Source organism: Pyrus communis, chromosome 1, assembly GCF_041283825.1.
Source record: "Pyrus communis isolate YQ-2024b chromosome 1, ASM4128382v1, whole genome shotgun sequence".
In the NCBI taxonomy this organism is placed as follows: Eukaryota; Viridiplantae; Streptophyta; class Magnoliopsida; order Rosales; family Rosaceae; genus Pyrus; species Pyrus communis.
The window spans coordinates 123,818-149,859 of record NC_142565.1 but is presented as its reverse complement, the minus strand read 5'-3'; the positions used below and the strand labels follow the sequence as shown (position 1 = coordinate 149,859).

General features: G+C 38.6%; 4 protein-coding genes and 1 pseudogene across 9 annotated transcripts; 2 read left to right on the top strand and 3 right to left on the bottom strand.

The window, feature by feature from the left end:
• The first annotated feature begins 5,420 nt into the window (after positions 1 to 5,420).
• On the top strand, positions 5,421 to 7,402 carry LOC137721017 (uncharacterized). Its single transcript, XM_088700153.1, has 3 exons — positions 5,421 to 5,751; positions 5,976 to 7,027; positions 7,174 to 7,402. The coding sequence occupies exons 1-3, from the start codon at positions 5,444 to 5,446 to the stop codon at positions 7,176 to 7,178; spliced, it is 1,365 nt and encodes a 454-aa protein (XP_088556279.1). The 5' UTR covers positions 5,421 to 5,443; the 3' UTR covers positions 7,179 to 7,402.
• A 4,018-nt stretch (positions 7,403 to 11,420) lies between these two features.
• Positions 11,421 to 13,185, bottom strand: LOC137720401 (inositol-tetrakisphosphate 1-kinase 2 pseudogene; annotated as a pseudogene). Its single transcript, XR_015960274.1, has one exon. The product of XR_015960274.1 is annotated as an inositol-tetrakisphosphate 1-kinase 2 pseudogene (transcript).
• Positions 13,186 to 13,338: 153 nt separating this feature from the next.
• On the bottom strand, positions 13,339 to 18,827 carry LOC137720400 (protein FAR1-RELATED SEQUENCE 4). 2 transcript variants are annotated; one of them, XM_088690178.1, is made up of 4 exons: positions 18,624 to 18,827; positions 14,941 to 17,578; positions 14,735 to 14,788; positions 13,339 to 13,934 (listed from the first exon to the last, which is right to left on the bottom strand). In XM_088690178.1, exons 2-4 carry the CDS (start codon positions 17,086 to 17,088, stop codon positions 13,812 to 13,814), a joined length of 2,325 nt encoding a protein of 774 aa, XP_088546304.1. In that variant the 5' UTR covers positions 17,089 to 17,578; positions 18,624 to 18,827; the 3' UTR covers positions 13,339 to 13,811. The 2 variants fall into 2 exon arrangements, with proteins under 2 accessions (XP_088546304.1, XP_088546306.1); XM_088690180.1 differs by lacking the exon at positions 18,624 to 18,827 and having other exon boundaries at positions 13,339 to 14,608; positions 14,941 to 17,436.
• A 503-nt stretch (positions 18,828 to 19,330) lies between these two features.
• On the top strand, positions 19,331 to 21,744 carry LOC137720765 (cinnamoyl-CoA reductase-like SNL6). Of its 2 annotated transcripts, none has more exons than XM_068459881.2 (5): positions 19,331 to 19,913; positions 20,344 to 20,492; positions 20,591 to 20,800; positions 21,024 to 21,385; positions 21,484 to 21,744. In XM_068459881.2, exons 1-5 carry the CDS (start codon positions 19,730 to 19,732, stop codon positions 21,587 to 21,589), a joined length of 1,011 nt encoding a protein of 336 aa, XP_068315982.1. In that variant the 5' UTR covers positions 19,331 to 19,729; the 3' UTR covers positions 21,590 to 21,744. The 2 variants fall into 2 exon arrangements, with proteins under 2 accessions (XP_068315982.1, XP_068315981.1); XM_068459880.2 differs by having other exon boundaries at positions 19,522 to 19,913; positions 20,341 to 20,492.
• Positions 21,745 to 21,820: 76 nt separating this feature from the next.
• LOC137720766 (uncharacterized) lies at positions 21,821 to 24,707 on the bottom strand. Of its 3 annotated transcripts, none has more exons than XR_015960276.1 (6): positions 24,328 to 24,707; positions 24,044 to 24,161; positions 23,637 to 23,752; positions 23,062 to 23,250; positions 22,420 to 22,660; positions 21,821 to 22,334 (listed from the first exon to the last, which is right to left on the bottom strand). XR_015960276.1 is itself a non-coding variant. In XM_068459882.2 (6 exons), the coding sequence occupies exons 1-6, from the start codon at positions 24,555 to 24,557 to the stop codon at positions 22,153 to 22,155; spliced, it is 978 nt and encodes a 325-aa protein (XP_068315983.1). In that variant the 5' UTR covers positions 24,558 to 24,707; the 3' UTR covers positions 21,821 to 22,152. The 3 variants fall into 3 exon arrangements, 2 of the variants coding, with proteins under 2 accessions (XP_068315983.1, XP_088546320.1); XM_068459882.2 differs by having other exon boundaries at positions 22,518 to 22,660; XM_088690194.1 differs by lacking the exons at positions 23,637 to 23,752; positions 24,044 to 24,161 and having other exon boundaries at positions 22,001 to 22,334; positions 22,518 to 22,660.
• Between the last annotated feature and the right edge of the window lie 1,335 nt (positions 24,708 to 26,042).

Here is a 26,042-nt window from a genome sequence, read left to right as displayed (position 1 = left end):
AATATTAATCACAATATTGCATGTACTGCATTTAAGTCAGTTTATATGCATGCTTAAGGTTTCAATTACGAAGTTTAGTCACTTACTCGTAGTAGAACACAAAGCCATTAGTCAATCTTGTCTTCTCCTCAACTGGATATAAAATGGATTTCTGAACTCTCAATGGAACTAGTTCTTACAAGAAATGAAATCCCACACCCGAGAAGAGGGACCGAGAAGATATTATGTATTGCAACTCTTCCTTCCATCAAGGATATCAGTTACAAGCAGTTTTCAGTCATTCAACTGGCTCTTAATTCAAATAGTTAGTTTTCTTAAGTTTTCCCTCTCATAATGGCATTTATCCTGTGTGTGCCACTCTTTCAAGTCCATATAAAATGCAAGCATATTGTCTATACAAGTGCACCAAATATGAACTGATGCAGCTCACTTAATTTTGGGATTTCCTACAAGTATATATAATGTTATACATATCTATATATAAGTACATGCGTATTTTTTGTAAGAGATACTTCTATTTGCATGCTTCATATCAATCAATTATATGTTGTCCATATGTTTGCCTGAAATGTCATCACCCTAAACTCAAACAGAACTCTAAGTAACTTATAAGGAATTTCCAGGCCCAATCTACATCACTATACGCTCTTAAATCCGAATCCCCCTTTCTATAAATAAGATCAAAAGACATAGTACCCTTTTAAGTACTTCAATAATCTTTTTACACCAACAAAATGGTTGTAATTAGAGTTTTCTTTATTTTCTAACTAATTACTTTTTTTTTTAATTTTTTATGATGAGTCGATATCATACTATATATTTTACCATTAGCTTAGTATTAATTTATTGGTTATTTTGTAAGAATTTTGATACTTTGAATTATATTTCCAATGTAGGACATTCGACTTCCTCTTGAGCAAAAAGTGGCAAACGGATGAATTTCGGAGTGATTCCAATTGTAAGATGTTCATTAGTCTTTCAGCTTGATCATATCAAAGTTTCATATTTTTCTACCAAGTGGTTTATGTATGGAGAAGAAATAAAAGAGCAGCACGCAGTGTTGTCAAAGTGACATTTTGGGCTTATTTGGGCTTTTTGGCATCCAAGATGATGTCTTTTGGGTTCAAGGCCTTCTGCAATTATGTTCGGGACGTCCTAAGCTTTAATTCAAGTCATTTTGGACCTGTTTTGGAGCCCTAAAGATCCAGAAACTTAAGATTCTTTGTGGCTGGCGAGATTTCTTAAAGTTAGAATATGAATGTATTTCCTAGTTATCTTATTCTGCTATGTTTCCTAATTTTAGAAGACTTTTTTCTAGTAAAGATTTTATTATGTAGTAGTATGTATAAATAAGGCTATTTAGCCATTAGAGTTTTAGAGAGAAGAAGCATCGATTTGGAGAACTTAGCTAGGCTTTGAGGATTTGTATTCTTCCTTCAAAGTGTTTTCTATCATTTTTCTATTTTCAATAATAAATTGTTTTATGATTGTTCGTAACTAATTCTCTTTTGCTAGGGCGAGACCACGAGCCTTAGCAAGAATATGTAATTTCTTTTCAATTTACTATGATATTATGCATGCAAGTTTGAAATATTAATCACCGTGTTTAAGCTATCTATTTGTCTTAATGCTTGATCACCATTAGGGTACTTAGAAAAGAAATTTGATGCAGTTTTGGTCGAAGATCGGTCCCTGAAATTGACGAAGACTTCTTGTGGTTAATATGTGCAAGTTCACTTAGGATGAATACCACATCCTAAGGGTTGCATGGTTTTTCAGAGGGTTTTCACAAAACTTAATGAGTCATGCGTGTTTAGATTTGATTTGAATACCACAAACGGATTGCATGTTTGATATACCCTCTATGTTAGAGGTCCAAGTAGGCATACTTTAGGAAAACCTAACCTTCATAATATGCATGTGTAAGTCATAAGTAATTGGAAGAACTACATATGATTGTTAAGGTGATGACGGAATCCTAGTACTTTTACACTTCAATTTTCAAAAACCATTTTCTTTCAATTTATTTTATTTTGCCGATTTATTTAATTATTTCTATTAAATTCGTTTTTATTATTTTAAATCAAAAATCAACCTTTTCTCGAACTTTGTTTTAAGTAATTAATTAAGATTTGGTTTGGCATAAATATTCATTCAATTTTTGTAGAGAACAACCTTGCTAGAGCCGACTATAGTACGATTACCTTGTATTCTTGCAAGTATTTTAGGTGTTTTTATCCCTACTTTTGCAGGTGGTAAAAAACCCCATCATTTTACTTATTCATCTTACTTGTATTCCAGGCTACCGTTTAGATTTCCTTACTTCATAGTACTTCTCTTTTGTATGGAGCATTCCGAATTGTGTGTGATTAGTAGAGAATTTTGAAATTTAACCTTAAACTATTTTATCCTGGAAGTGGATTTTTATCAAAATTGGAACATTGGTCTCTGAGTTTTAGCTTAATTGAAGCTTTGATTCCTGAAATCGTCATATAGCAATAATTCTTTTAAGTAATTCTTAAAATCTCTGCCAAGCAAAAACCTTACTCCATTCATCTTGAACAATAAAAAAACCCAGGGAGTGGCTATGCGGAAGTGATGATAAATATACGTTGACTAAGCATGCAAAATGGCCTGGTTTGGATAATGAAATTGCTTCATATATATTGTTAATTATATTTCAGAAAAAGGGAAAGTACGTACGTACACGACCAGCAAGCAAGTACTCGCTTAATTTGGTCATGCCATGATTTATTCGTAGTACAGTAATTGAATTTTAGAGCAAAATTAACCTTTTTAATTGTTCCACATGCATGCATGCATGCTTGCAATTATATATATGCTAATCAACTTTCTATCTACAAGATTCATTCTCATCTGAAAATGAGATATAAGGAAGTCCTAGGTAGAACCCAGATGAGGCTTTACCTTGCCGGGATGAATTTTGATACCTCCCAAAATTAATATTACTGCATGCTCTGAAATTGTATACAACTACCTTTTAAGTTTTAACCTTGCTACCTATTCGCATGCCTTGGCGTTACGGAACGTTCTTACGATTGCTTATGAATTCAAATCAGTATATAAGAAAAAGTATGTCCTAGCTAGCTAGGCCGCCTTTTTTTATATTCTTTTAGTCTTTTTTTTTTTTTGTCGCTTTTTATATTCTTTTAGTCGACTTCCTCTTCTTTTCAATTTTTTTTTAATCATTTCCCCACACAGCATCTAATTAATTAATTAGACTAATTAATCTTCTTTTTTGTGTGTGTTACTAAATAGAACTCATGAGATAAAAATGGTCGCCCAATAAACTATATAATAAAAGCAACGTGACTTGTAAATTTGGATAACGCCCAGCATACACACTACTATCTTTTTAATTAACCCCCGCACACATTGACTACTAGTAAGCAATGATGTCATCACCAGCTAGCTAAGAAGCCGAAATCCGTAATTCTGTAGCTACAGGCTGCAGCTAGCCTACAGGGATATATAGAAAAGAGAAGAAGAAGAGGAAGAAGGAGGCAATCCGACTTGGTCCTTTGCTATAAATCATTTTCTAGCTTTTAATTTGTTGGAACGTAAGTAGTATATCTATGATTGGGAATGTCGGCATGATATTGATGATTATTGTCTCTATAATTTACATTATTTTTGGGGATGAATGGTTACAACTTTATTTTATTTGATATAATAATTACTTGCTTCCCCTTGTCGAGCACCTTATACATGTGTTTTGGACTGAAACTATTACGTTAGTGGACTTGGAAATTAATGGTTTTTTTTTCTTCTTAAAAACAGAAAAAGAAAAAGAAAGAAAGACTGGAATTAAAAAAAAAAAAAGAAACAAAGATTGGTCTGGTGAAAAGAAGATCAACTGTGCAACAATCCTGACGTTGATTAGTTGGAGGATGGAGATTGGAGATTGCTTTCCCTGGACCTATATATTTATATTCTATATTATATACGAATATATCAAAACTTTTTGTACGGAGAGAGACCTAGCAATTAGCATAGCATTGCTGACGATCAATATACCAGAAAGTGTGGAGTGTGCGGTGGGGACTGGATAGCACACCCCTACTATATTCTGTGAAATAAAGTTGGTTATGGTTTGAAAATTAATTTACTTTCTTCTATATCACTGATAGAATTCCTTGAAATTTACAATATATTAATATAATTGAAATTGATCCCACCTAATACTCCATATATACATGATATCTCTCTCTCTCTCTCTCTCTCTCTCTCTCTCTCTCTCTCTCTCATCGTTAGGAACTAGAGATCCCAAGTTTACTAATTCGAGTCTCCCTTTAATACACACACACACACACACACACAAAACACATATATAACGTCGATTAACAAAAAACACATATATAACGTCCCACGAATAATTAATTATGAATAGTGCTAATGGTTAGGGTACATGTTTTCAAGTTATATTGTTGGTTAGTGCTAGTAGTATTTTTGTTACATAATAATACGGTCTATTGATATTCTTGATCTTTATTTGTAAGTAAAAAATCTTAACGGCGAATTTGATACCAAAATATATACTAGTATCTGTATATTATAGTTATAGCAAACAAAATAAAAATATGTAGTTAGACATTAGAAGTTAGAAGTTAGAAGTTAGAGTTAGGCTTTGACGGGACCCTCATACTCACTTTTCTAGAGAAGAATGGTCCATCGATGGTGTAATTTGCGTGTGCTTATGTATTAGGTTAATATAATACAAGCCCCAATTCATTGATTGAAATTAATAAAAATGAATTAGGTTTTTTTTGTTTGTCGGAGTGAATTAGGGTTAGAGGGAGCTAAGGTTTCTTCCCGTGTTGGAGAAATTTTATCGACGTGTCCTCGATCCGTTCTCCTTAAGAAGTCAAGCTATTTTCAAGGGGTCAAAGCTTTGCATTGCCAAGGCATCATCCACCATGTATATACATATATATATATATATATATATATATATATATATATATATATATATATATGCATATGCATGCATCCATAGTCCATATACACACTTGCTAGCTCTATATATAGTACTCCTCGGCAGCATATTTCCAACGCTAGCTAATCCTACCGTTTAATTATCTTCGATCTATCGTCGCCCGATCTAACAACTGATATATACTATATGAGGTCGGAAAATTATAATATATTATGTACGTACATATACACTATATTTTGTCGAATTTTTTGTTTTTGCTCTTGAATCGTTAGGTACTTTACAATCATATATATAAATGTGCCTTAATGAATTAACTGCCACATAGTAAAAAAAGTAGTTCATGCATATACAATACATTGTAATGTAAATTGAACTTGATATGTATATATTTCCTCCATCAATTTTCCTAACTCGTTCTTTTTTTTTTCTTTTTTTTTTTTGTTGGGTGCATAATATATTAAAGGTAATTGATCGATCTTATTATTAATGATGGGGAGATCATCAGCAACAGCATCAGCGTGGTGCGATGATGATCAAGATGAAAAGAGCAGCACAGATACAATGATAAAGAAAGGGCCATGGACACCAGAAGAGGATCAAAAGCTGGTGGAATACCTTGAAAGATATGGGCATGGGAGTTGGAGAGCACTCCCCAAGCTGGCAGGTTTGAACAGGTGCGGTAAGAGTTGCAGGCTGCGCTGGACCAACTATCTCCGGCCTGACATCAAGAGGGGTAACTTCTCCCAGGAAGAAGAGCAAACCATCATCAACCTCCATTCTCTTCTTGGCAACAAGTACGTACTAATGATTAACTACCAGTCGTTGGTGGTCCCTAAATATATCTTTGATTAATTATGTATTAATTCTTCTCCTTCTCTTTCTTTAAATTAATGATCCATATGCATGCATATCTCTCTATAAAGACTAATTTAAACATATGGAATTAATATCATGTAAAATTTTGTTAATTAATCGAGTGCATGGCAATTAACTTACCTTAAAGCGCGCATATATGCAGATGGTCGGCGATAGCTAGCAATCTTCCTGGAAGGACGGATAACGAAATCAAGAACTTTTGGAATACCCATTTAAAAAAGAAGCTGTTCCAAATGGGAATCGACCCTGTCACCCACAAACCAATCTCAACCACTGGTACTAACATTGATCATCATCAGTATCTCATGATCATCAATCAAATTCTTTCCAGTTTGGCTCCGCAGTTGCTTGCTGCTTCTTCTTCTTCTTCTTGTTCAAGCACTAGTACATGTAATCCTCTGATGCTGAATAATCCATGGGAATGGGACCGTATTAACAACATCAATAATAATGTGAATATGAATGCTCTCCTGGGGCTCCACTTGTCCGACGCCAAAACCGAAGTCTTGCAAACCATACTTCAACAGCAACTCCTAAGCACTGGCAGTAGTCCTCCAAATAATAATAATTATGTGGAGGCCGCTCTTGATTATCTTTTAGGGTCATCATCATATTCATATAATAATTCAGTTCCCGATGATCATCATCAACAGATATGTGGTCAATATCATTCTCATCATCATCCCCAAAGTTTTAGCGTCAATATTGGTGCCCCAGTTCATACTAATACTCAATTTTCCCACTTAATTATTCCAAACATAATACCTAAACCTCCTCATCTTCTTGACCACGATCAGAAGCCACTGCCGGTATACGTGGCAAGCAGCGCAGGCCCAGCCTCAAACTTGATTTATACGGCCGGCACGATGATGAACAAGATCGGCCAGCAGCTTGGTGGCCCATCATCAGGATCATATTCATATGTAACTCCAACAGTAACTTCAGATCATCATCAACTACCTCTTTTGGTGCCCTCACCCGAGTGTTCTGCTGCCAATATTAATCTAATGACGGGAAATAACATTGTTGATACTAGTACTAATAACCCTAATACTAATCAAGATCATGTAATTTCTGACCCAAACTCACCCAGTACTTCAACTACTTCAACCACCTTTGAAGCTTGGGGGGATCTTATGGATCATCATGACGAATCAACTAATCATTCTTACTGGAAACACATCATCCTAGATCGTAAGTACTAATAATATATTAATCTTGTTCTCTCTTTTTTGTTTATTTCCTTTTCTTTAGTTATCTAATAATGAACTGTTGCTTTTGCTCTTTAATTCTTTTGCATGCATGAATAATGATGTATATATTTTGTCATTAATTTGCAGCTTAGCATCTTTGCAGACATGGCCAATCTCGTAGAAGATCAGTTTCATTTCATGTCCCAGCTGGATCGATCCATTTAATTATATAGTATACCAGATCAATAACTTTAGTATGTTCATCTACATATACGTACCGATGGCTTTCCAATTATGTAAAAACAAAAAAATGGGTATACCCATGGTATTTTTCTTGTGTAATAGTTTTTTTAAATTTATTGAACCACATATATAGTATCAGCTTGAACTGATCCGTTTTTTATTATGTATCCTTTTTTGGTTTCTTGATCTGGCTATAAATCTATGAATCCGGATCCACGCTAGATCTTCTTTGTGAAGATTTTGGGAATCTGTGAATCGTGGTCGTTCATCGTTCATCGTACATCGTGTGGTCATAAATCATTTTAAATATTTTTATTTAAAATTAAACACAAATAATATTTGATAAAAACTGACCGCACGATGTACAATGAAAAAAAAACGATTCACTGATCCCTAAAATCCTCACCAAAAAGATCGGAGAGGATCCTGTTGGTAAATCTACAACTCCAATCCCAATTTTCATTTAATTTGACATTGGAGCTAGAGCCTAGAGGGGATCCTTGCCATGGTGACCAAACAGTGGGTGCATGGTACAAAACCAGGCACGAATTGAAATTGGTAAGTGAAAAAGACAATTCAAGTAAAAAGTAAAAATAGGGTTTGACCTTTGAACCTCATGTCAAACATCTCCTTAACGTGTACAGTCACAAAACCCTAGCTACAACAAATCAAATACGGCAAGTGATCCTCTACCATATTGATGGACATGAGTGTTGTTCTTGCATTATGATATGAGTTTGAGTCTCATTGACTACCTGATGTAACATCTAATTTAACAAATTTGATGTTTGACAAAAAACTAATTCATACTTATATCAAACTTTTGATAGAAAAAAAACCCGAGACTTTACATTACTCATTGAGTTGGTAAGGTTTATTCACTTGCTAGAACAAGGGTTAAATTTGAGTTCCGCTGCCAGTATTTAGTGAGTGATTTGTAAAAACAAAAAAACAAAAAAAAGCTAAGACTTTGTCATGATATATGGGTGTATATTTAACTTTGTTATGATATATGTGTCGGAGGATGCAAAGGTGACATGCAGACCCCATTTAATTGATTTTGAAGTAATTAAGAAAAATATTTGGGTAAATTACACTTTCATACATCAGGTTTAGGGTCTATTTCAATTCCTTATAACATCTTCAAAACATTTCACCTTCATACCTTAAGTACTATTTTATTTCAAAATAATACCTCCGTTACATTTTCCATTCATTGATCTGTTAAATGCTGACGTGACTGCCACATATATGCTACGTGGCTGCCACGTGGTAAATAAAATAATTTTTTTAAAACCTGAATTTTCTTAAAAAAAAAAAAAAAAAAGAAAAAAAAAAACAGACCCACTATCCCTCCCCCCCCCCCCCCCCCACCCCCAGCGACCCACATTCCTATCCCTAACCCAAAACCCAAAAAACCTCTGCAGCAGGAAGAAGAAGAAGAAGAAGAAGAAGAAGAGAAAAAAAAAAAAAAAAAAAAAAAAAAAACCTGCAGCAGCAGCAACAGGAAGAAGAAGAAGAAGAGGGAGGAAGAAGAAGAAGAAAAAAAAAACCCCCAAACCCAGTTCGTCCCCCCCCCCCCCCCCCCCCGTGGGGCCGTGTGACCTTCCCCCCTTCTCCGCCCCCCTCGGGTAAGAATCTCGTGATTTTCAGTACGGGTGGATTTTGAAAATACTTTGAGTTTGAGATGATTTTTGGACTGGTTTTGTGGTAGATCCACCTAATCTCAGGTGGAATTTTTGTGGGTGATGAGGGATTTTTGGGAGGGGTGATGGGTGATGGGGGATGGGAGAAAGGGGTGGCTCAGGTGGGATGAACTGGGGCTTTTTTGTTTTTTTTTTTTTTCTCCCTCTTCTTCTTCTTCTTCTTCTTCTTCATCTTGCGGGTTTTGGGTTAGGGTCGCTGGGGGGGGGGGGGGGGGGGTGGCGGGGAAGGCACTGGTTTCAATTTTTTTTTCATTTTTTTTTTTTTTGAGAAAATTCAAATTTAAAAATATATATATATTTACCACGTGGCAGACATTTGGCAGCCACATGGCATATAGTGGCAACCACGTCAGCATTTAACAGATCAATGGATTGAAAATGTAATGGAGGTATTATTTTGAAATAAAATAGTATTTAAGGTATGAAAGTGAAATATTTTTAAAATGTTGTAAGGAATTGAAATAAACCTTAAACATGAGGTATGAAAGTGTAATTTACCCAAAATATATTCATAAGATTTCTAAAGAGAAATCCCAGTTAGAAGCAAGCTAACCTTCTTGTACAACGACAACAAGGGTTGGTACCCTATATATTGAGTATTGACCTATAAACGCAACCAACCCTATACCTAACCTTGCCAAATATGTATAGATTCTCACCTAAGTTTTCATGATTGTCATGCCAATCAGACGATCGGGATACACACAAATAGTGTTGCTGTAATTATAAGTAACGGCATTCTAAGTTAAAATAACAGGATTCAAGTTTGCTTGTATGTATGTGCTTGTTATAAGTAGATGTAGATGTGAAGATGCCTAAGGAACCGCCGTAAAATAAGTTGTTAGAGGCGCTGGTTATTCATAGATCTGTCATACAGGCGATTTAGCTACTTTCTTTCAACCCTGAGTAGGGGTATTAGGTGAGGGGATACATGCAGAACCGTTTAATTGTGAAACAAGCTACGCACCTTTGAGTTCTCGAAATGAGGTGCGAAGCTAGTTCCCGAATAAGTAGCTAAAAAGAGGGCAATCAAGCAAGCGATCATAGGTACGCTATTTATTTATATAAGCAGATTGTGATACTTTTTTGTCCGCACACGACCATAAGCTGTCTTTGCTTATTTCCTTGCTTAGCTATACATACATACATACATACATACATACATACATACATATATATACATATATATATATAAGGACTTTGAATCTACTAGTATCATACAATAATCATCAACAAAAATACACTCCTTATATGTATGTATGTATGTATGTATATGTTAATAACGGAACAACATATGAGTAACAAATGATAGTAAGATCATATAATGTGTCAAGTGATGCATACAACAATATTTGATGAGATACTATCATTAATTGATGTGCCACATCATGTAACTGGTATAAAAATATGATATTCCTAACATTTTTTATATTTGACAAATAGAAGGGTGCTATACTTAGGTTGTATCTTGTATGAGTTGATTCAAGGGCTCCTGTTTGATATGATCTAGTGGTATTGCTCTTCACTTGTAAGTGAGAAGTCTTAGGTTCGATTCTCGTCAAAAGTGAATTTGAATTACATTATTGTTAGCCCATTATGAAGTTAAGTCCATCTCATTTCTTCTAAAAGTACATAATATCGTTTGTGGAAGGTGACTACTGAATACTGAGTAGAGTAATATAATTTATTTAAGAATGAATCAACTCAACGATTTTGTTTCAAAAATGATATTAACACCTCAATTCAACTTATGCATTAATTAGTTTTAAGGCTAACTACATTTTACATCTTTCAAATTTAAGGTGATTTTTTTTTTTTTTTTTTTTTTTTAGCAAACGATATTATCAACACTAGGGGAATAGGTTTAGCCTTACAATGGGTTAGCAAGAATGTAGTTCAAATTCGTCTTTGACGAGAATCAAACCTAATATCTCTCATTTACAAGTGAAAAGAAATATCATTAAACTGTAATACTAAGTGGTGATTTTTAAAAGGGGCATGAAGCTTTAATTTTTGAACATTTAATTCTCCTTAAAATATGAGTTCTTTTTTTTTTTGTGATTGCGGGTGCAGATGTGTCTTACATATTAGCCTACGTAAGGTTCTCGAACTCACCACACTATCAATTTAAGAATATCATGCATTCAATCAGACTAAAGGCACAAATCGAAACAATTTCAATACCTTAGGATGGAATATGAAGAAGTTAAAACTTTGTATCCCATTAATCTGAACTAGTTCTCAAAATGATCAAACGGAAGGAGGTTGCACTTGTTTTTCTAGTTATCAACATTAATTGTTTCAGATTTGTTCTTCTGAGAGGCAGTGAGTGAGTGAGAGTACGAGGAAGGGAGAGAGAAGTGATGGAGAATTAAGCATAAAATTATAAAGGCTCTCATTTCATGGACAACCAGTCGCTCCATCTGCATCTGGGAAAATAAGACGAGACCAAAACCATAAATGTATATATAGACATGTGATCTGCAAATTTAAAGGTAGCTGCTGCAATTCGAAATTTATTGGTGCACATGATGATATATGTGACAGTTACCCAGCTTACATGCAATTCGTATCTACATGTATGCTCACGATGATGGTGACCGTACCCCGCTCATATCATATCATGCACTCACCGCTTTCCACTCTCCACTACATTGACTGTATGCCTCTCATCACAAGAAGAAATTCACAGCTACCTAAATTGGAAAAACCCAATCCAAGTAACACAATTGTCAATCTCCCTCCTCTTGCTCGGCTCCTCCTACTCCTGCTTATGACTCCTGTGTTGTTTGACATCGGACTCCAAAGTGGTGGCAGCTTCTTCTTCCTTGAGCTGCAGGAGCTCCATTTGGTTTTGGTTTTGGCTTTGGGGATGACTACTTGTTGCAAGCAGATTCAGCAAAAAGTCAGTCAAGGCATGCTCATAGTTAGGCAATTTGGCATACCCAGGAAAGTAATTGATGTCGATCACAAAATAGCTGCTGGGGTCCTTCGAATCCCTTATCACGTCAAAGTTGAAAAAGTTGAGTTTGAGGCCCACGCGTATCCCCTTCGCCACCTCCTCAACAAACTCCAGCGGAGGCATTTCGTGAGGATCATGAGCCAGATTATGCTCGTCATTCGCAGAATTTGATATCTGTGAAAAAGGAAGCATCGCCCCTTCCAGTGCGGTCACCTGCTCCTCCGAAATGTCCGGCAGCGACCTCCGCTTGACGCACTGGACGTGCTCTCCGATTGCGTAACCCTTGAACACCACCCCGCCGTGGTTCACAAACTGTTGCAGCAAAATGGGACTATCAGTATCGGCCAGAAGACTGCGCAACCCCTTGGGGCTAAAAATCAAACACATCTCGTGCGACTTGGCGCTGCCATTCGCCAACAACGGTTTTGCAATCACCGGAAACTCCAACCCCGCCAACAAATTAGTTGCTTCTTCACCTTCCGGGTAATGGTCAACCAGCACCTGTTTGGGCACCGAGATCTTCGATTGGAATCTGTCGCCTGACCGACGCGGCTTCGATTCAAAGGCGGTGACGACGTCGAGCATGGAGACCCGATTGTGGAGGCGCTCGATGGACTCGGGCGGGTCAAGAATGAGCGTTTGTGGATACTTTGACGAGTATTCCTTGAGGTGTTGGTTCCAGTGGGGGCCGTAGAGCTTGTGGATGATGCAATGGAAGGGGCCTTGCTCGATCAGGGTCTTGGCGGTAGCGGTGGAAACGGGGATTGAAATGGGGACGAAATCGATGCCGTAACGGGAGGCATGGTGGAGAAGAGAGGGCTGGATGAAGGTCTGCTCTTTTTTGGGTGCGAAGGCATACCCGATGCGGTAGCGACGGACCGGTGCTGCTTCTGATTGTGATACTGGTGAGTTTGTTCTTGGCGCCATCTCTTTCCTCCTCCTCCTTCTTCCTGCTGGATCTGATGGACCTGGTATCGTATATTGGTATATTGGTATATGAGAGAGGAGGGGCGGCCCTCGGCATATATAGGCTGCGCGCTGCCGCTACCTTCGGTGGGAGGGAACCCACTTACGTCTCAAACCGTTTCCTTTGATATTTTTCGTTTCTTTTTATGGATGGGGACAAGAACAATCGGACAATCCCATATTCTGTCCAACGTTTGTTTAGTTACTAGCTGGGCTCTTGTTCCTTTTCCTTTCGGTCCACCCCGCCCCGCCCAACCCCACGGTGGCAATTCTTTTTTCATTTTGTTTGCTCCTCTTTTTTCACTTTCAATTCCAAACACGTCGGGATCCGATCCATGGTTCGTATTCGACTCTGACTTGTGACTCCGACAGCGACCGTCGCTCTTAATAACAACTACAGAATAGGAATCGGATTCTGGGATGATCAGATGCTGATTTGGAAAAGAAAAAGCGTAGATACATTTACTCTATTTTATTCTCCTCATACCAAGGCAAATTTAGAGTCCGAATAAGAAGCTGAAAATTACCCGCCCTTCCCTTCCCTCGCGTCTCATTCATTCTTCAATCAAGTTTCTGCAAGTAAATGATTCTTTCTATACTACTCACTTTGAAACCACCCAACCCAACCCCTAATGAAATACACACACGACTCTAACAGCTCACACAAACTAGTCAACTTCTCGAACAAAAAGCTAACAAAATAAAATGCACAACTTACAAAACAACTGTTTCACACGGGCATTACCAATTGAAATCTAACTGCTGCCCACCTAAATGCACAACATATAATTTACCAGCAATCGCACCCGACTTTTACTTTTACTGCAGTCACTCACTCACTCAGTCCTTCAGCGGTTTGTCTGTACAGGCATACTGGTCTCTCTTTAAAGGAGAAGGTAATGTTTGAGTTATTGGGGGAGATTTTCATGCACATGCGTTGATGCCGCATTATGGAGCTGTGTTGATGCAACACTCTGAAACATTGTTGGCACCGCATTATGCAACTGCATGGGCCTTGAGTCAGAAAGTTGCTGCCACAAGTAACAAGTTTCCATTAGTCTCATATGCTCAACTCCATGCCCACCTCCTTTTTTTCTTCCCCAATGAAGAAAATTTCAATACAAAATCCTACCTTGGAGATCAACACTCAACACTTTACTAATAATATCAGTATCACACATCACACACACAGCAACAGAAAAAGTGCCGTATACGTTATGGTATACTATAATGATACACACTCAAATCAAAATTATTGATGTGGTGATAGTTAAACTTGGATTCAAATATCTACCAGATATAAAATGGAAAGTAAGTTATGCTTAACATCTGTAAGCACTGTCCAATACCCATCAAGACCCAAGTTCAAAAGGTTCTCAAACATCATACACCAAAGAAAGGGTTCTATATATTTCAAATAGCACACGTATAAGCACTGTTCAATATGTTAACAAAACCACTGCGTTCCAATGGTTTAACTCAACCCTGTCAATCTGCAAGGGGATACAGATTCGAGTATTCTCAGGTCAGGTTACCAAAGGTGGTCAGAATCCTCAACCGAAACCCTTGACATCGATTACATGGGCTTATGGTCAGTAAAATTCTGCTATTATAGCATCAGTATTAGAATCCGTGATTAAATTTATTTCCAAATTAGATCATGGCCCCTCATCAGATACATGTCCAGCATTAATGCTTTTGTTTTCTGCACAGTGAAAAGTGTCTTGATTGGAAAGACCAAAATCTTCAAAAGTAGAAGTTTTCTGAAGTGGCTCCATTTTTAGGAATACCTCTATTAAATTTGCGTGCAACTTACTATCAGGAAACATACCATTTGGAAATGGCCGACTTGCGTTCCAAAGCTCGTAACTTCCAGCTGAGGTACCTGTTATGCCAATTAAGCAAACTTGAGTCCTTAGTAATGCTCTATCATTTTTCACTACTCACCTATTTTCCAAATTCAGACAACAAAATTAAAAGCTATTTTCCAAATGAAAAAACAGTACAAAAAAAAATGACCAATAAACCATCAGGTACCTTTCCTTTCTTGCTTGTGCTATTCCCATTCCTAGCCACCTCCTTCCCGGACCCGGCTCTCCTAGGAGTCTTGTTGGCACCAGATGTAGTGCTGCATTGATTCTCTTCATCTACACCGCAAACACCATGTATTGCTGAATCATGAGGCTTTGCATTGTTCTCAAGACAGTTGGTTAAACTTGCACATTGCTTCAACGCTTCTTTTATGGCCGATAATGCTACATCATAACTTTCTTGAGAGAGTGACCCCTCTTCACCCAATATTATGGCTCGTCGACATAAATCATTGTAGCGACGGGCTTTAGACTGAACCTCATCCACTCTTTCACCAATGGCATGCCTGCTCATAGCAGCATTTGTCCATCGCTGCAATATATATTTGGGAGGGATGATGAAAACACCAGACATTTGGAGAACAACAATAGCATGTCTACAGAGATAGCCCTTATACTCGAAGGAGTGGCAAGAACAATATATATCTGATTTTGATTCATTCCACTCTACAGTATAATTCTGATTGTCTTCAAAGTCTTTGACACTGAACGTTGTTGCTGTCTCATCTTCATTTTCTTTCTTAAGATGACAAGCAGCTGCTCCCAAAACCTCAACTTGAAAGTTTTTGAAAACCTCATGTGTGTACACTAGCGACATTTGTTTCTCAAACGGCGATGGAGACTTTAACTCAGGTGTTCCATGCCAAGCATCAAAATTTGCTTTCGCTTCCTCTTCATACCTATCTTCAAGAATTGCTCTGTATCTTTCCATAAACTCTTGCAGTGAAGTTTCCCCTTGAATATATTTGTCAAACGAAGAGTTCAAACTTTCTGACCGTGAAGTTGGAGACAACCCAGCGAAGGATATATCTCTCATGAAAGTAGGGGCCCAATGAGTACGATCTTCATACAATGACTGCATCCATCCAACCTCCCTAAGATTAAATCTATCAATAAGTTTCCACCATCTCTTTTCAAATTGCTGTTCTGACCAGGACTTGAATATACACTTAGTAAATTTTTCCATAAAACTATCATGCCACATGCTTAGAAACTCGAGCTGCCTGTGCATCTTCTCCATTATGTTCCATAAAGAAAAGCAATGGCGTGTGCCTGGAAATACTGCTGGAATAGCTGCTTTGATGGCATCGTTCTGGTCAGTGAGTATTACTCGTGGAGCTTGTTCCCCCATTGCTATAAACCATGTTTGCATTAGCCACATAAAAGTATAAACCGTATCATCTGCAATCAAAGCACAGCCCAGTAATGTGGGCTGAATGTGATGGTTCACTCCTATAAAAAGAACCAGCGGTATTTTATACTTGTTTGAGAAGTATGTGGTGTCAAAGAAAACAACATCGTTGAAGTTAGTGTAATCTTCCATTGCTTTGGCATCAACCCAGAACACATTTCTCAACCTATGCTCTTCATTCAGATCAACTGCATAGAAGAATTTTGGGTTGTCTTCCTGTAGGCGCATAAAATATTCAAGCAGCAGTTGAGCATCCCCTGCTTCTAAAACCAAAATCCGTCCCTTGTCATGCTGATTTCTCAAGTAACTCTCTAGACAATCAACATTTTGATAGGCACTGAAGAGGCTGGACACTGCAGCTAAACTCTTGCGTCTCCGGATTCTAACATCATTGTTAAGGGGGTCGGTGTTTCTGTGGCTGCGAAAGAAATGTGCTTGATCTGGTAAAAGCTCATGGTTGTGGTCCTTCACGAAACTATAAACATACCAATTACCATTCGGCCTGCGCTTGACATGCATGCTCGCCTTGCAGCCAATTTTGGGAGAAGGTCGAGGATTGATAGCATCATCGGACTGCTGCTTGTTTCCGTACCGGATGCATGAAAATTTGGCATCAATGAACTCCTTGGATGCTCTAGAGCGACGACTACTCAACTTAGCAGTGCCGAAACCCACGGACTTGGCATATGCTTTGTAGAAGGTGTATGCGGCTTCATGAGATTCAAACTCCATGGCGTCATGAGGCTCTGCAATTGAAGTGGTGGCAAGGGCGAGGGCAGGACCAGAGGAATCCATGACGGTGGTGGTGGTGGCGGTGGGGAAATTCAAATCGACTCCGCATCCGCCCTCAAAAGTGGTAGGGAAGGAAAGGGGTGCAAAAGTTTTCATGTGTCCCACAGACATGGAAGGAAAGAAGCTTCTCCCATGGACATAAATTCAAAAGTTGGGAGGTCAGTGTTCCCATCACCAAGGTAGCCAGCCTGATTGATGGATGGAGGTGCAATTTTACTGCTTGAATAGGGTTTAGAGAGAGAGGGAGAGAGACAAATACAAATAGGAAGTGATGAGACAGAGTAACCCTAATCCTAATCCTACCCCAATAACTAGTGAAGAAAGAAAGTTGAAGGCAACTCACTCGCTCACTTTTCAGATTGATGAACAGATGAGATGAGATCCGCTTGACTTGGAGCTCCGATTTCAATTGTCAGCTTCTTCTTCGTCAAGTTCCTCCCAGCCAGCCCCTTCCCTTTGGGATTTTTCTTTATATTTATATTTTTATATATTTGTTAGCTACTGTAGACTGTAGTGGTGACTAGTGAGAGATAGAGTCCAGAAAGGCCCGGACTTGGTTTACAGCCCAATAGGCCCATATAATATTTATATGGGCTCGCTGCTGCCGGCGTCTAATACTGTAATCTACTCTAAGCATCTTAGGGGGCGTTTGTTTGCCCTCACTAAGTTGGACTGGACTGGACTGGACTAGCTATTAGTCCAATACTGTGTTTGTTCCATGCTGGGACTAACATTAATGAGACTAAAGGGGACTAGCATGGACAAAACCCTTCACTAAGAGGTCTTAGCGAGACCCCCCAATAACCATGGGACTAGCTAAGACTATCCTCTCTTTCTCGTCCTCGTCATGCTCAACGACCACTCCCGACAGACTCCTCGTCATCTTCGGTCACCTAGATCAATCATTAACTTTCCGACTCTCTTTCAGATCCATTTCACAACCAACTTTCATATAAAATATACCAAATTGAAGCTGGGAGTGACAAGATTACGATTTTACCTAAATCGAGGCTAAAATGTGGTCGAATGTGGCCGGAAAATGGTCTGAAAGTCTCGGCCTGTTTGGGCTTCTTCAAATCCATGACAGATTCGAGCATTCAAAGCTAAGATCTCGATCCAGGGATGGTGATGAATTTTTTGGCGGTGCTAACTTCATCCAATTTAATGAGGGTTGGCCGGAAAACACATCGGGAAACCTGCAACTCGTCGGGAAAATTGAAGCCGTGAGGTTCCGTTCGAACAACGCATAGCTAGAGAGGGAGGGAGGACAGAGAAATAGAGACTTGAATCAATAAGAAGTTTGACCAGGAATGAGAAAGAGACATGAATTGAGAGGTCTAAGAGGAAAAAAAGAGGGAGAGGGTGGGACGATGAGAGAAGAGGAAAAGAGTGGGACGGAAATGGTAGAAAAAGATAAAGAAAAAGATAAGATCATAATAAAATATTAATAATTTATATATTAAATAATATAATATTAGAAGTTGTTATTATCCAGCTTCTTAGTCCAATACTGCACCAAACGCTTCACTAAGTTAGTCCAGTTTAGTCTAGTCTAAGCCAGTCCAGCTTAGTCCTTGAAGCTAATCCAATCCGAGATAGTCCGGCACAACAAACGCCCCCTTATTGTACATGAGTAATCTTTGGGCTGAATCCACGCACGCTGCTTTCTTTCAGGTGTCCTGCGTGTGATGGCCTTGTGTTTCAAAGCTCTCCCCTGGCCAGGCGGCTTGTCACTTCTTGGCTGGTTATCAGAATGGGAAGTTCATGCCCGCCCTGCATACAACAAAAGGCCCTTGGTCTATTCATCCAATGGAACTAGCTACGCCATTTGTGTCCCAGATCAAGCAATAATTGTTCTCTAATAATATGCTGTGCCCATTTATATGGATTTGGTTATGCGTTTATCAAATATGTGAGCAATTAAACTTTCTACGTGGTTCTGCAGTTGAAAGATGACAAGATCTCATCTATCTTACTGAATTTTGGAGAGGTCATAGGTGCGAGCCTCTTGATATAATCACTGGCACCCTGGATCGTCTAGTGGTTGAACTAGCTGCACCGCACTATACAATCCACGACTTGAAATCCTACTCTTCTATCATGAGTAATCTAATCTGGTCCTGAGTCCTAAGGAGTTGTTTGGTTTGATGGATGAATCTGGTTCTGAGGAGTCCTGTCCTGTCCTGTCCTGATAGTTGTACATATTATTCATGATAATTACATACGTCCTAGTCTAGTCTAGTAGGAAATGGCATGGCATTGGTGGTGTCCCTACCCTTCTCCAAATTGTCCAACCCAACGCTCATCTTCCAAACTGTCTTTTTTATATATTATTAATGAGAGAGACCACACCACACTCTTTCTCAATGCTCTCCTTCTCCTCATTTATTTAATATTACGACTTTCCTTCTTTCTCTCTCTTTCTTAAATACAAAGAGAGAGTGTGTTTGTGTGAGAGAGAGATCCTCTGAGTCCTCTCATTCTCCTCCTCTATCCTCTGATGCCCAAAACGCATTAAATACTGCTCTTGTTTGTACTAGTTGTAGGTTGCAGCTAACTACCCACCTACCTGCGTCAATTCCATAATTAAGTGCTTGGACCTTGCACCGGCTGCTGGCCCCTAATTCAATTGCAATCCATATCCCATTTGCTTTCCCTATATTATATTTAGACTCCCATTCATGATTCATCCATCCCTTTTTCAGAAATTCATATACGTCCCTCATTCCCATCCCATCCCATCCATCCATCGATGCCTCCTGCCGCAGAAGCTATTCGTAGTTTTGATGATGATGATGATGCTGATGAAACCAGTCCATGTTCAAAGACGACCACAGTCTGCGTCATGGATGCGTCCGGCCGCCTAGGCTCCACTCTCGTCCACCGCCTCTTGCACAGAGGCTATGCAGTCCATGCTGCACTCCAAAAGCATCACAGTATGTATGTTAGACTATTAATTTATTTATCTATAATCCACGTACATCTTGATGAACTGTTTTCTTCTTCCTCCTCCTTGGAAATCCAGTCTTTTATGTTATTTGATTTCCAATCCTGTTTGTCATAGTTAATAGAAACCAAACAACTAGCAAGCTGGATATATCCAAGTCTTTTAGCTACAACTTAGGATATAAACATTCTAAAATGTTTTAGGATTCCTATAGCATGTGCCATGAATTGTACATGATGCGATCATCATCATCATCATCTTGCTCATACGTACGCTGTAACTGTAAGTGGTCCTTTTTTCTTTTCTTTTCTTCAGGATTTAGTCTTCCGATTTCCATTTGTTTATATGAATTGATTAAATTAATAGTAAAGCCGTTGTTTAATGAATTATTATATGCGGGGGTGGGATGGATGAAGCAGAGTGTTTTGATGACGAATTGGTAAAGAAGAAGAAATTGAGAGTATTCCGTTCAGACCCTTTTGACTACCACAGCATTGTGGACGCCTTGAAAGGATGCTCTGCCCTTTTCTACTCCTTCGAGCCTCCTTCAGACCACCCCACTTATGATGTACGTCTCCCATCCTTTTCAATATGGACGGACTCATTTGCCTTTACTCAATCCAGATTAATTATGCTGATTATATTTATATATGATACTTGATGCAGGAATTTATGGCAGAGGCAGAGGTGAGAGCAGCTCATAATGTGCTGGAAGCTTGTGCCCAAACTGATACCATACACAAAGTAGTCTTTACGTCCTCTGTAACAGCTGTCATTTGGAGGGACGACCGTAATGCGTCATCGGCGTCCTCCTCGTCCCGTGGCATTGATGATGAGAGAAACTGGAGCGATGTCAATTTTTGTAGAAAATTCAAGGTACTATTTCATTTCATTTCATAAACATGTCTTTTTGTTATCGTGTAGATGAAAAAATTAGCTGAATTTCAGTTGAGCGCCATTACCCTGTCTTTGACCGCATAAAGCATGTTAGTAAATGGGTTTTCAGTTTTAACAGTTGGGTAATTTTACATGGCGAATATGCTACAATCTGTCTCTACCGTAGGCTGACCGTCATGATTTAAAATTGTTTTATCATCAGCTTTGGCACGCCCTCTCCAAGACCCTAGCCGAGAGGACAGCGTGGGCTCTAGCAATGGACCGAGGACTGAACATGGTGTCCATCAATGGGGGGCTGTTGCTAGGCCCCGATCTCACCATCACGGACCCTTATCTGAAAGGAACGGCTGAGATGTACCAAGACGGGCTGTTGGTGACTGTTGATCTCAAGTCCATTGTGGACGCGCACATCTCCGTCTTTGAAGACGTGTCATCCTACGGAAGATATGTATGCTTCGACAGAGTCATCAATTGCTACAAAGATGCCGTTGAGCTTGCCCGCATGCTGTTGCCACCTTCTCAAACCTCATCTCTCCAAACGCAACCCCAAAGCCAAAGCCAAAGGTTTGAATTCATGCCTTGCTTCTCTCTCCCTCCCTGTCTTGTCTGAAATGAAATGATTTAGACAATTTTGTGTTGAAACTTGAAACGTACATTTGCAGTTTGGAGGAGGCAGAGACAATGGTGGTGTACCAACAGAAGATAAGCAACAAGAAACTCAACGAACTCATGGTCAACTTTGACACTGCCCTTCAACTCCGCGATTAATTTTGAATCTAGTACCAGTATACTACAGTGGATAACGAAACTTCGAATGCTTGTGAATTAAGTGTGCGTTAGATATGAACGCTTTCATAAGAATTTTTTGAGTTTCTTTGCTTTTATCTATATATACTACCCTTAACAGGAATTTTCACTTTCAACCATCCAATCTTCTCTTTTCCTACTCTTTTAAGTCTTAACTTGCAAGGCATGCACATGCATCACGCATGCATCCCATGTTTGGATCCGTCTAGTTTATACTATATCATTCATTCTTCAACACAAATTACACAATGGCCTAAAACACCATAACTACTTGGGTGCGACATTACCACATGATGTTTCATTTCACACGCAATAAGTAACCACATGACAGTTCTACAGTCACACCCAAGTATTTTTCCTCAAAAAAAAAAATTGTAATGTTTAATTCAAATTCCTATTAGCATTTTCATATCGACATGCCTGCAATATCCAAAAGAAATCAACATCGGTACAAGGGTTGAAACAATTACACATATAATTCACGGCTACTACAGATGTGTGGATGAATTCAGCACGAGGAATCTTTAAGCACTCAGTGACATAGAGACGACTGAAGAGAGCTTAAACTTGCGGACTTTAGAAGAATTTTCTGGTTGGAAGAGGACCTCTGTACTAGACCTTACATTTACCTCCATCCACTTGGAAGCTGAAGCTCCTTCGCTCCGATAATCACGAGGAGAGTACAGAACTTGAAGCCTTGAAGGGGCTGCCACAAATAAAAGGGCCAATATTTAAACATGTGCCTAAATGCAATGTCTATTCCAACGATTTTAAAATTCCAAGTTCCAAACCTTAATCAAGATGTATGCCCTTGCATCCTTGATCATTTTCTATCACTTCAGCATAAATAATGCTCAATAGAGAGAGAGATAAGAACTTGGAGAATTACCAAATCCAAGAATGCTTGTCTTTTGGACAACAAGGCGGCCAATTTTTGATCTTTTGATACCTTTCAAAGCTTGAACATCTTCCTTCTTACCCTTAAATTCCAGAAATTCACCAAGAATATACTTACTACCTTCGAGCTCCAACCTGCAGGCCAATCAAAAAACACAAAACAGTATCCACATAAATGAATTCATCATGCATCAAGCAGCCTATTTCCCTGTAATTCCAACTTGCATGGAAAGGAATGACTTAATGATTCGAGTCAGCAGAGTTAAGGAGGCTGCCCAAATCCCCACTGACTTTGCCTCCGGTGTTAAGGAATTCGACCCTAAAGATCTTCGTAGTTGGTTTACTGACATTTGGATATCTGCTTACCCATATATATTTAGTTTTAGTCCTGTTGTTTGTAGTGTGTATTGAGTATTATAATTGAGAATCAGATGAGGTTGGCGCTGAGCCGGATTCGCCATGGCTTATAAGATAACACCTAATCCCAATTCCCAGGAAAATTGAAAAGAAAACTTTAAAAGTAAAGGGCAACAAACCTATCCCACATTGGAGCCGTACTAAGAATGAAATCAAGCTTCTGACATATAGATTCTTGCATCTCTTTCTTTCCACCACGGAAGGCACCTTTAATCCAACCAGAAAACATGTTTTGTGGTTCCGGTTTCAGCTGCATCAACTGGTCATAGGTTACAACTTCTGATGGAAAATTGCTTGACTGAGTGGTGCTACAAAAAAAATACGTATATGTAAGTAAGACACTGAGAGTTTGAAGCACAGAAAAGTAAGAAATGTTATTAGCATGAAAAGTAATTAGATTCGAATGCAGTTGCACCATCCTAAAATTCCTTCTTAAAAACCATTTGCAATGCATGGCTTTAAACGTCAATACCTCTCAACCACATATATCTACACCTACATTTCAAACCCTCTTTAGCACCCTCCTTGATAGTTGAAGAAATGTTCAGGAATCAGTCTTTGTTCACTAGTCATGTTCGAAGCAAGAAACATGAGAAAGCAAAGCACTAGCAATTTGGAGGGAAATAGAACTTAGAAAAGACCAAGTAATAATAAATTAGAGCAATTGAAAACATGAGAGGACTCCAAGACGTACCAAACTTTTGGATGGGAAAGTATTACTTTGCAAGACAAATATCCTTGTGGTAAAGCACACCCTCTTTGTTCTAAATATGATTCAAGAATTGAAGCTTGTTTTTTGGTCTCCAACACCTGAAAAGAAGTGTAATACTCAATGATGAGAAAGACTAAACGGGAGACTGTCATGAATGAATATCCATGCTACCATTGCCTAGGAAAATGGAATGCACACATAAAAATGAATGGAGAATGCAAACTGTGCGCTGGTGAGTCATGAAATAAACCTTCAACCAAAGTGTTGCCCCGTTACAAATGATTTGCGATCTGCGATCGCATTTAACAGTCCACACAACGATGCTTGCTAGGACTTAGGAGTAGAAGAAGAAATGCTAAATTAAAGGGAGTGAAGAAGAAGGGTCTTACAGGGTCAGGTAGGTGGTGCGTTTTGTGATTACTACTGTGGCTTTCACAAACCCAGCTGCCATCCGCATTCACTGAAACTAATCCTGATAAATTCTTTACACTCACGACCACTGCCTCCCTTTTTTCATTTTTATTATTTTGAATTTGATTTTTTTGTAAAGAAAAAACACAAACGAAGACAAACAACAGATAGATTCATCAGCATAATAGACAGAAAAAAGAAAAGAAAAACAATTGAAAATAATATAAAAAAAAAATACAGGAGGGTTTAGTTTAGGCGTTACCCTTTGGAGACGAGGACCAAATCGATGGTCTGAGGGGAAGCGGTATCAGCATCGGGAATGCGAAGGCCGACGTAGACCTTGCCGCCGTAAAGCTTGGCAAGTCTGTCGCCGACGGAGAAGAGAGCCTTGGAATCAGAGGTCTCCACGTCCAAGACGTCGTCGTCATCGGAGGAGACGAAGCACCTGTAAAACTTGTATATTATCAGCCCGCAGATGATCTCTAACCACATCCTCTCGATTCGATTCGATTCGTTGTTATCTCTCAATTCTCTCAATTCTGAATTGTAATCTGACTCATGAGCTTTTAAAAAAGTACCTAATTTCTTCGCCGCGTTCGTCTGATTTTGGTGAAAGAAAGAAAACAACCAGTATCGATTTATCTGCCAATCCTCTACTTAGTAGTAGTTAAATTTTGCGAAGGTTAGTGATTTTCACATCTTATGAAATTCATTTATGTTTTGATTTAAATTAAATAAAAGAAATTATTATTAACATTTCAAAAATTTTATTTTATACTGCGAACTTTTTTATATTAAGAAAGAAAAATACACTTACTTACGAGAGGGATGTAGAATGAGATTTTTTAAGTGCGAATAACACTTCTCTAAATAAATTAACAAAATTAATTGGAAAAGGTTTTTTGAAAGGGTAAATTACATTTACATACATCAGGATTGAGACATATTTCAATTCATTACATCATCTTCAAAACATTTCACTTTCATACCTTCAGTACTATTTTATTTCAAAATAATACATCTGTTACATTTTCCATCTATGAATCCGTTAAGTGTTGATGTGGTTGCCACATATATGCCATGTGGCTATCAAATGTGTGCCACGTGGCAAAAAAAAATTTTAATTTAAAAAAAAAAAAACTGAATTTTCTCAAAAAAAAAAAAGATAAATTACACTTTACCATCTCAAGTTTGGGGTCAATTTCAATTCCTTACAACATCTTTAAAATATTTCACTTTCATACTTCAAGTACTATTTTATTTCAATATAATACATCCGTTAAATTTTCCATCCATTGGTCTGTTAAGAGCTGACGTGGTAGCCACATTTGTGCCACATGGCAAATTTTTTTATTTTTTTTATATACATTAAACAATAATTAATTAAAGAAAAGTTTATAAAAACAAAAACAAAAATGCAGAAACCCATCCCTTTCCCTGCAACCCCCCACCCCTCTCCTCCACTCTGTTCACCTCCCCCAACCGATCCATGCCGTTGACTTCCCTCTCTTCAAATCCTACGCCCCCAAATCCTCAAAACCCTTAAAAAACCCTATTTCCGCTTCACCCTCCGCCCCTGACCTTTAAATCGAAATATCCATAAATCCTAACCCCGACTCTGCTGCCACATTCACCCTGAAATCCTAGCAGGCCTGGACGTGCTGGGCATCGGCTAGACCGACAATGGCAAGACGGCGGTGTTCGATCTGCTGATTCTGCAGCGGCTATTTGAGAATCCTTTCGGGGTTTTTGAGATCTCCCTTCTCTCTCCATGCCCGACGCCTAGAAGAACTCACACCCAGATCCCATAGAAGAACTCACGCCCGACCCCACTGTATACGTCGCTCTGTCGGAGGCGCGCATGTGCACTGGATTGACCAAGGCGGCGGAAGATGGGTTGTTGGAGATCATTTGAGCTGATGCGGCGAGGCTGAGGCACCCCGGGGTGATGCACGTGGTGCAGGCTCTGGATGAGAA

Excerpts from the sequence above, each read along its gene's own strand:
- LOC137720765 (XM_068459880.2), top strand. The coding sequence starts at position 19,730 with ATGCCTCCTGCCGCAGAAGCTATTCGTAGTTTTGATGATGATGATGAT. Across the intron at positions 20,493-20,590 it reads CAGACCACCCCACTTATGAT|GAATTTATGGCAGAGGCAGA; the intron begins GTACGTCTCCCA and ends TACTTGATGCAG. Across the intron at positions 20,801-21,023 it reads ATTTTTGTAGAAAATTCAAG|CTTTGGCACGCCCTCTCCAA; the intron begins GTACTATTTCAT and ends TTTTATCATCAG.
- LOC137720400 (XM_088690178.1), bottom strand. The coding sequence starts at position 17,088 with ATGTCTGTGGGACACATGAAAACTTTTGCACCCCTTTCCTTCCCTACC. Across the intron at positions 14,789-14,940 it reads GCACAAGCAAGAAAGGAAAG|GTACCTCAGCTGGAAGTTAC; the intron begins GTACCTGATGGT and ends TTGGCATAACAG. Across the intron at positions 13,935-14,734 it reads AAGTCGGCCATTTCCAAATG|CAACTTTCTGACTCAAGGCC; the intron begins GTATGTTTCCTG and ends TACTTGTGGCAG.
- LOC137720766 (XM_068459882.2), bottom strand. The coding sequence starts at position 24,557 with ATGTGGTTAGAGATCATCTGCGGGCTGATAATATACAAGTTTTACAGG. Across the intron at positions 23,753-24,043 it reads CGCACCACCTACCTGACCCT|GTGTTGGAGACCAAAAAACA; the intron begins GTAAGACCCTTC and ends ACTTCTTTTCAG. Across the intron at positions 23,251-23,636 it reads CTTTCCCATCCAAAAGTTTG|CACCACTCAGTCAAGCAATT; the intron begins GTACGTCTTGGA and ends TTTTTTTTGTAG.
- LOC137721017 (XM_088700153.1), top strand. The coding sequence starts at position 5,444 with ATGATGGGGAGATCATCAGCAACAGCATCAGCGTGGTGCGATGATGAT. Across the intron at positions 5,752-5,975 it reads CATTCTCTTCTTGGCAACAA|ATGGTCGGCGATAGCTAGCA; the intron begins GTACGTACTAAT and ends GCATATATGCAG.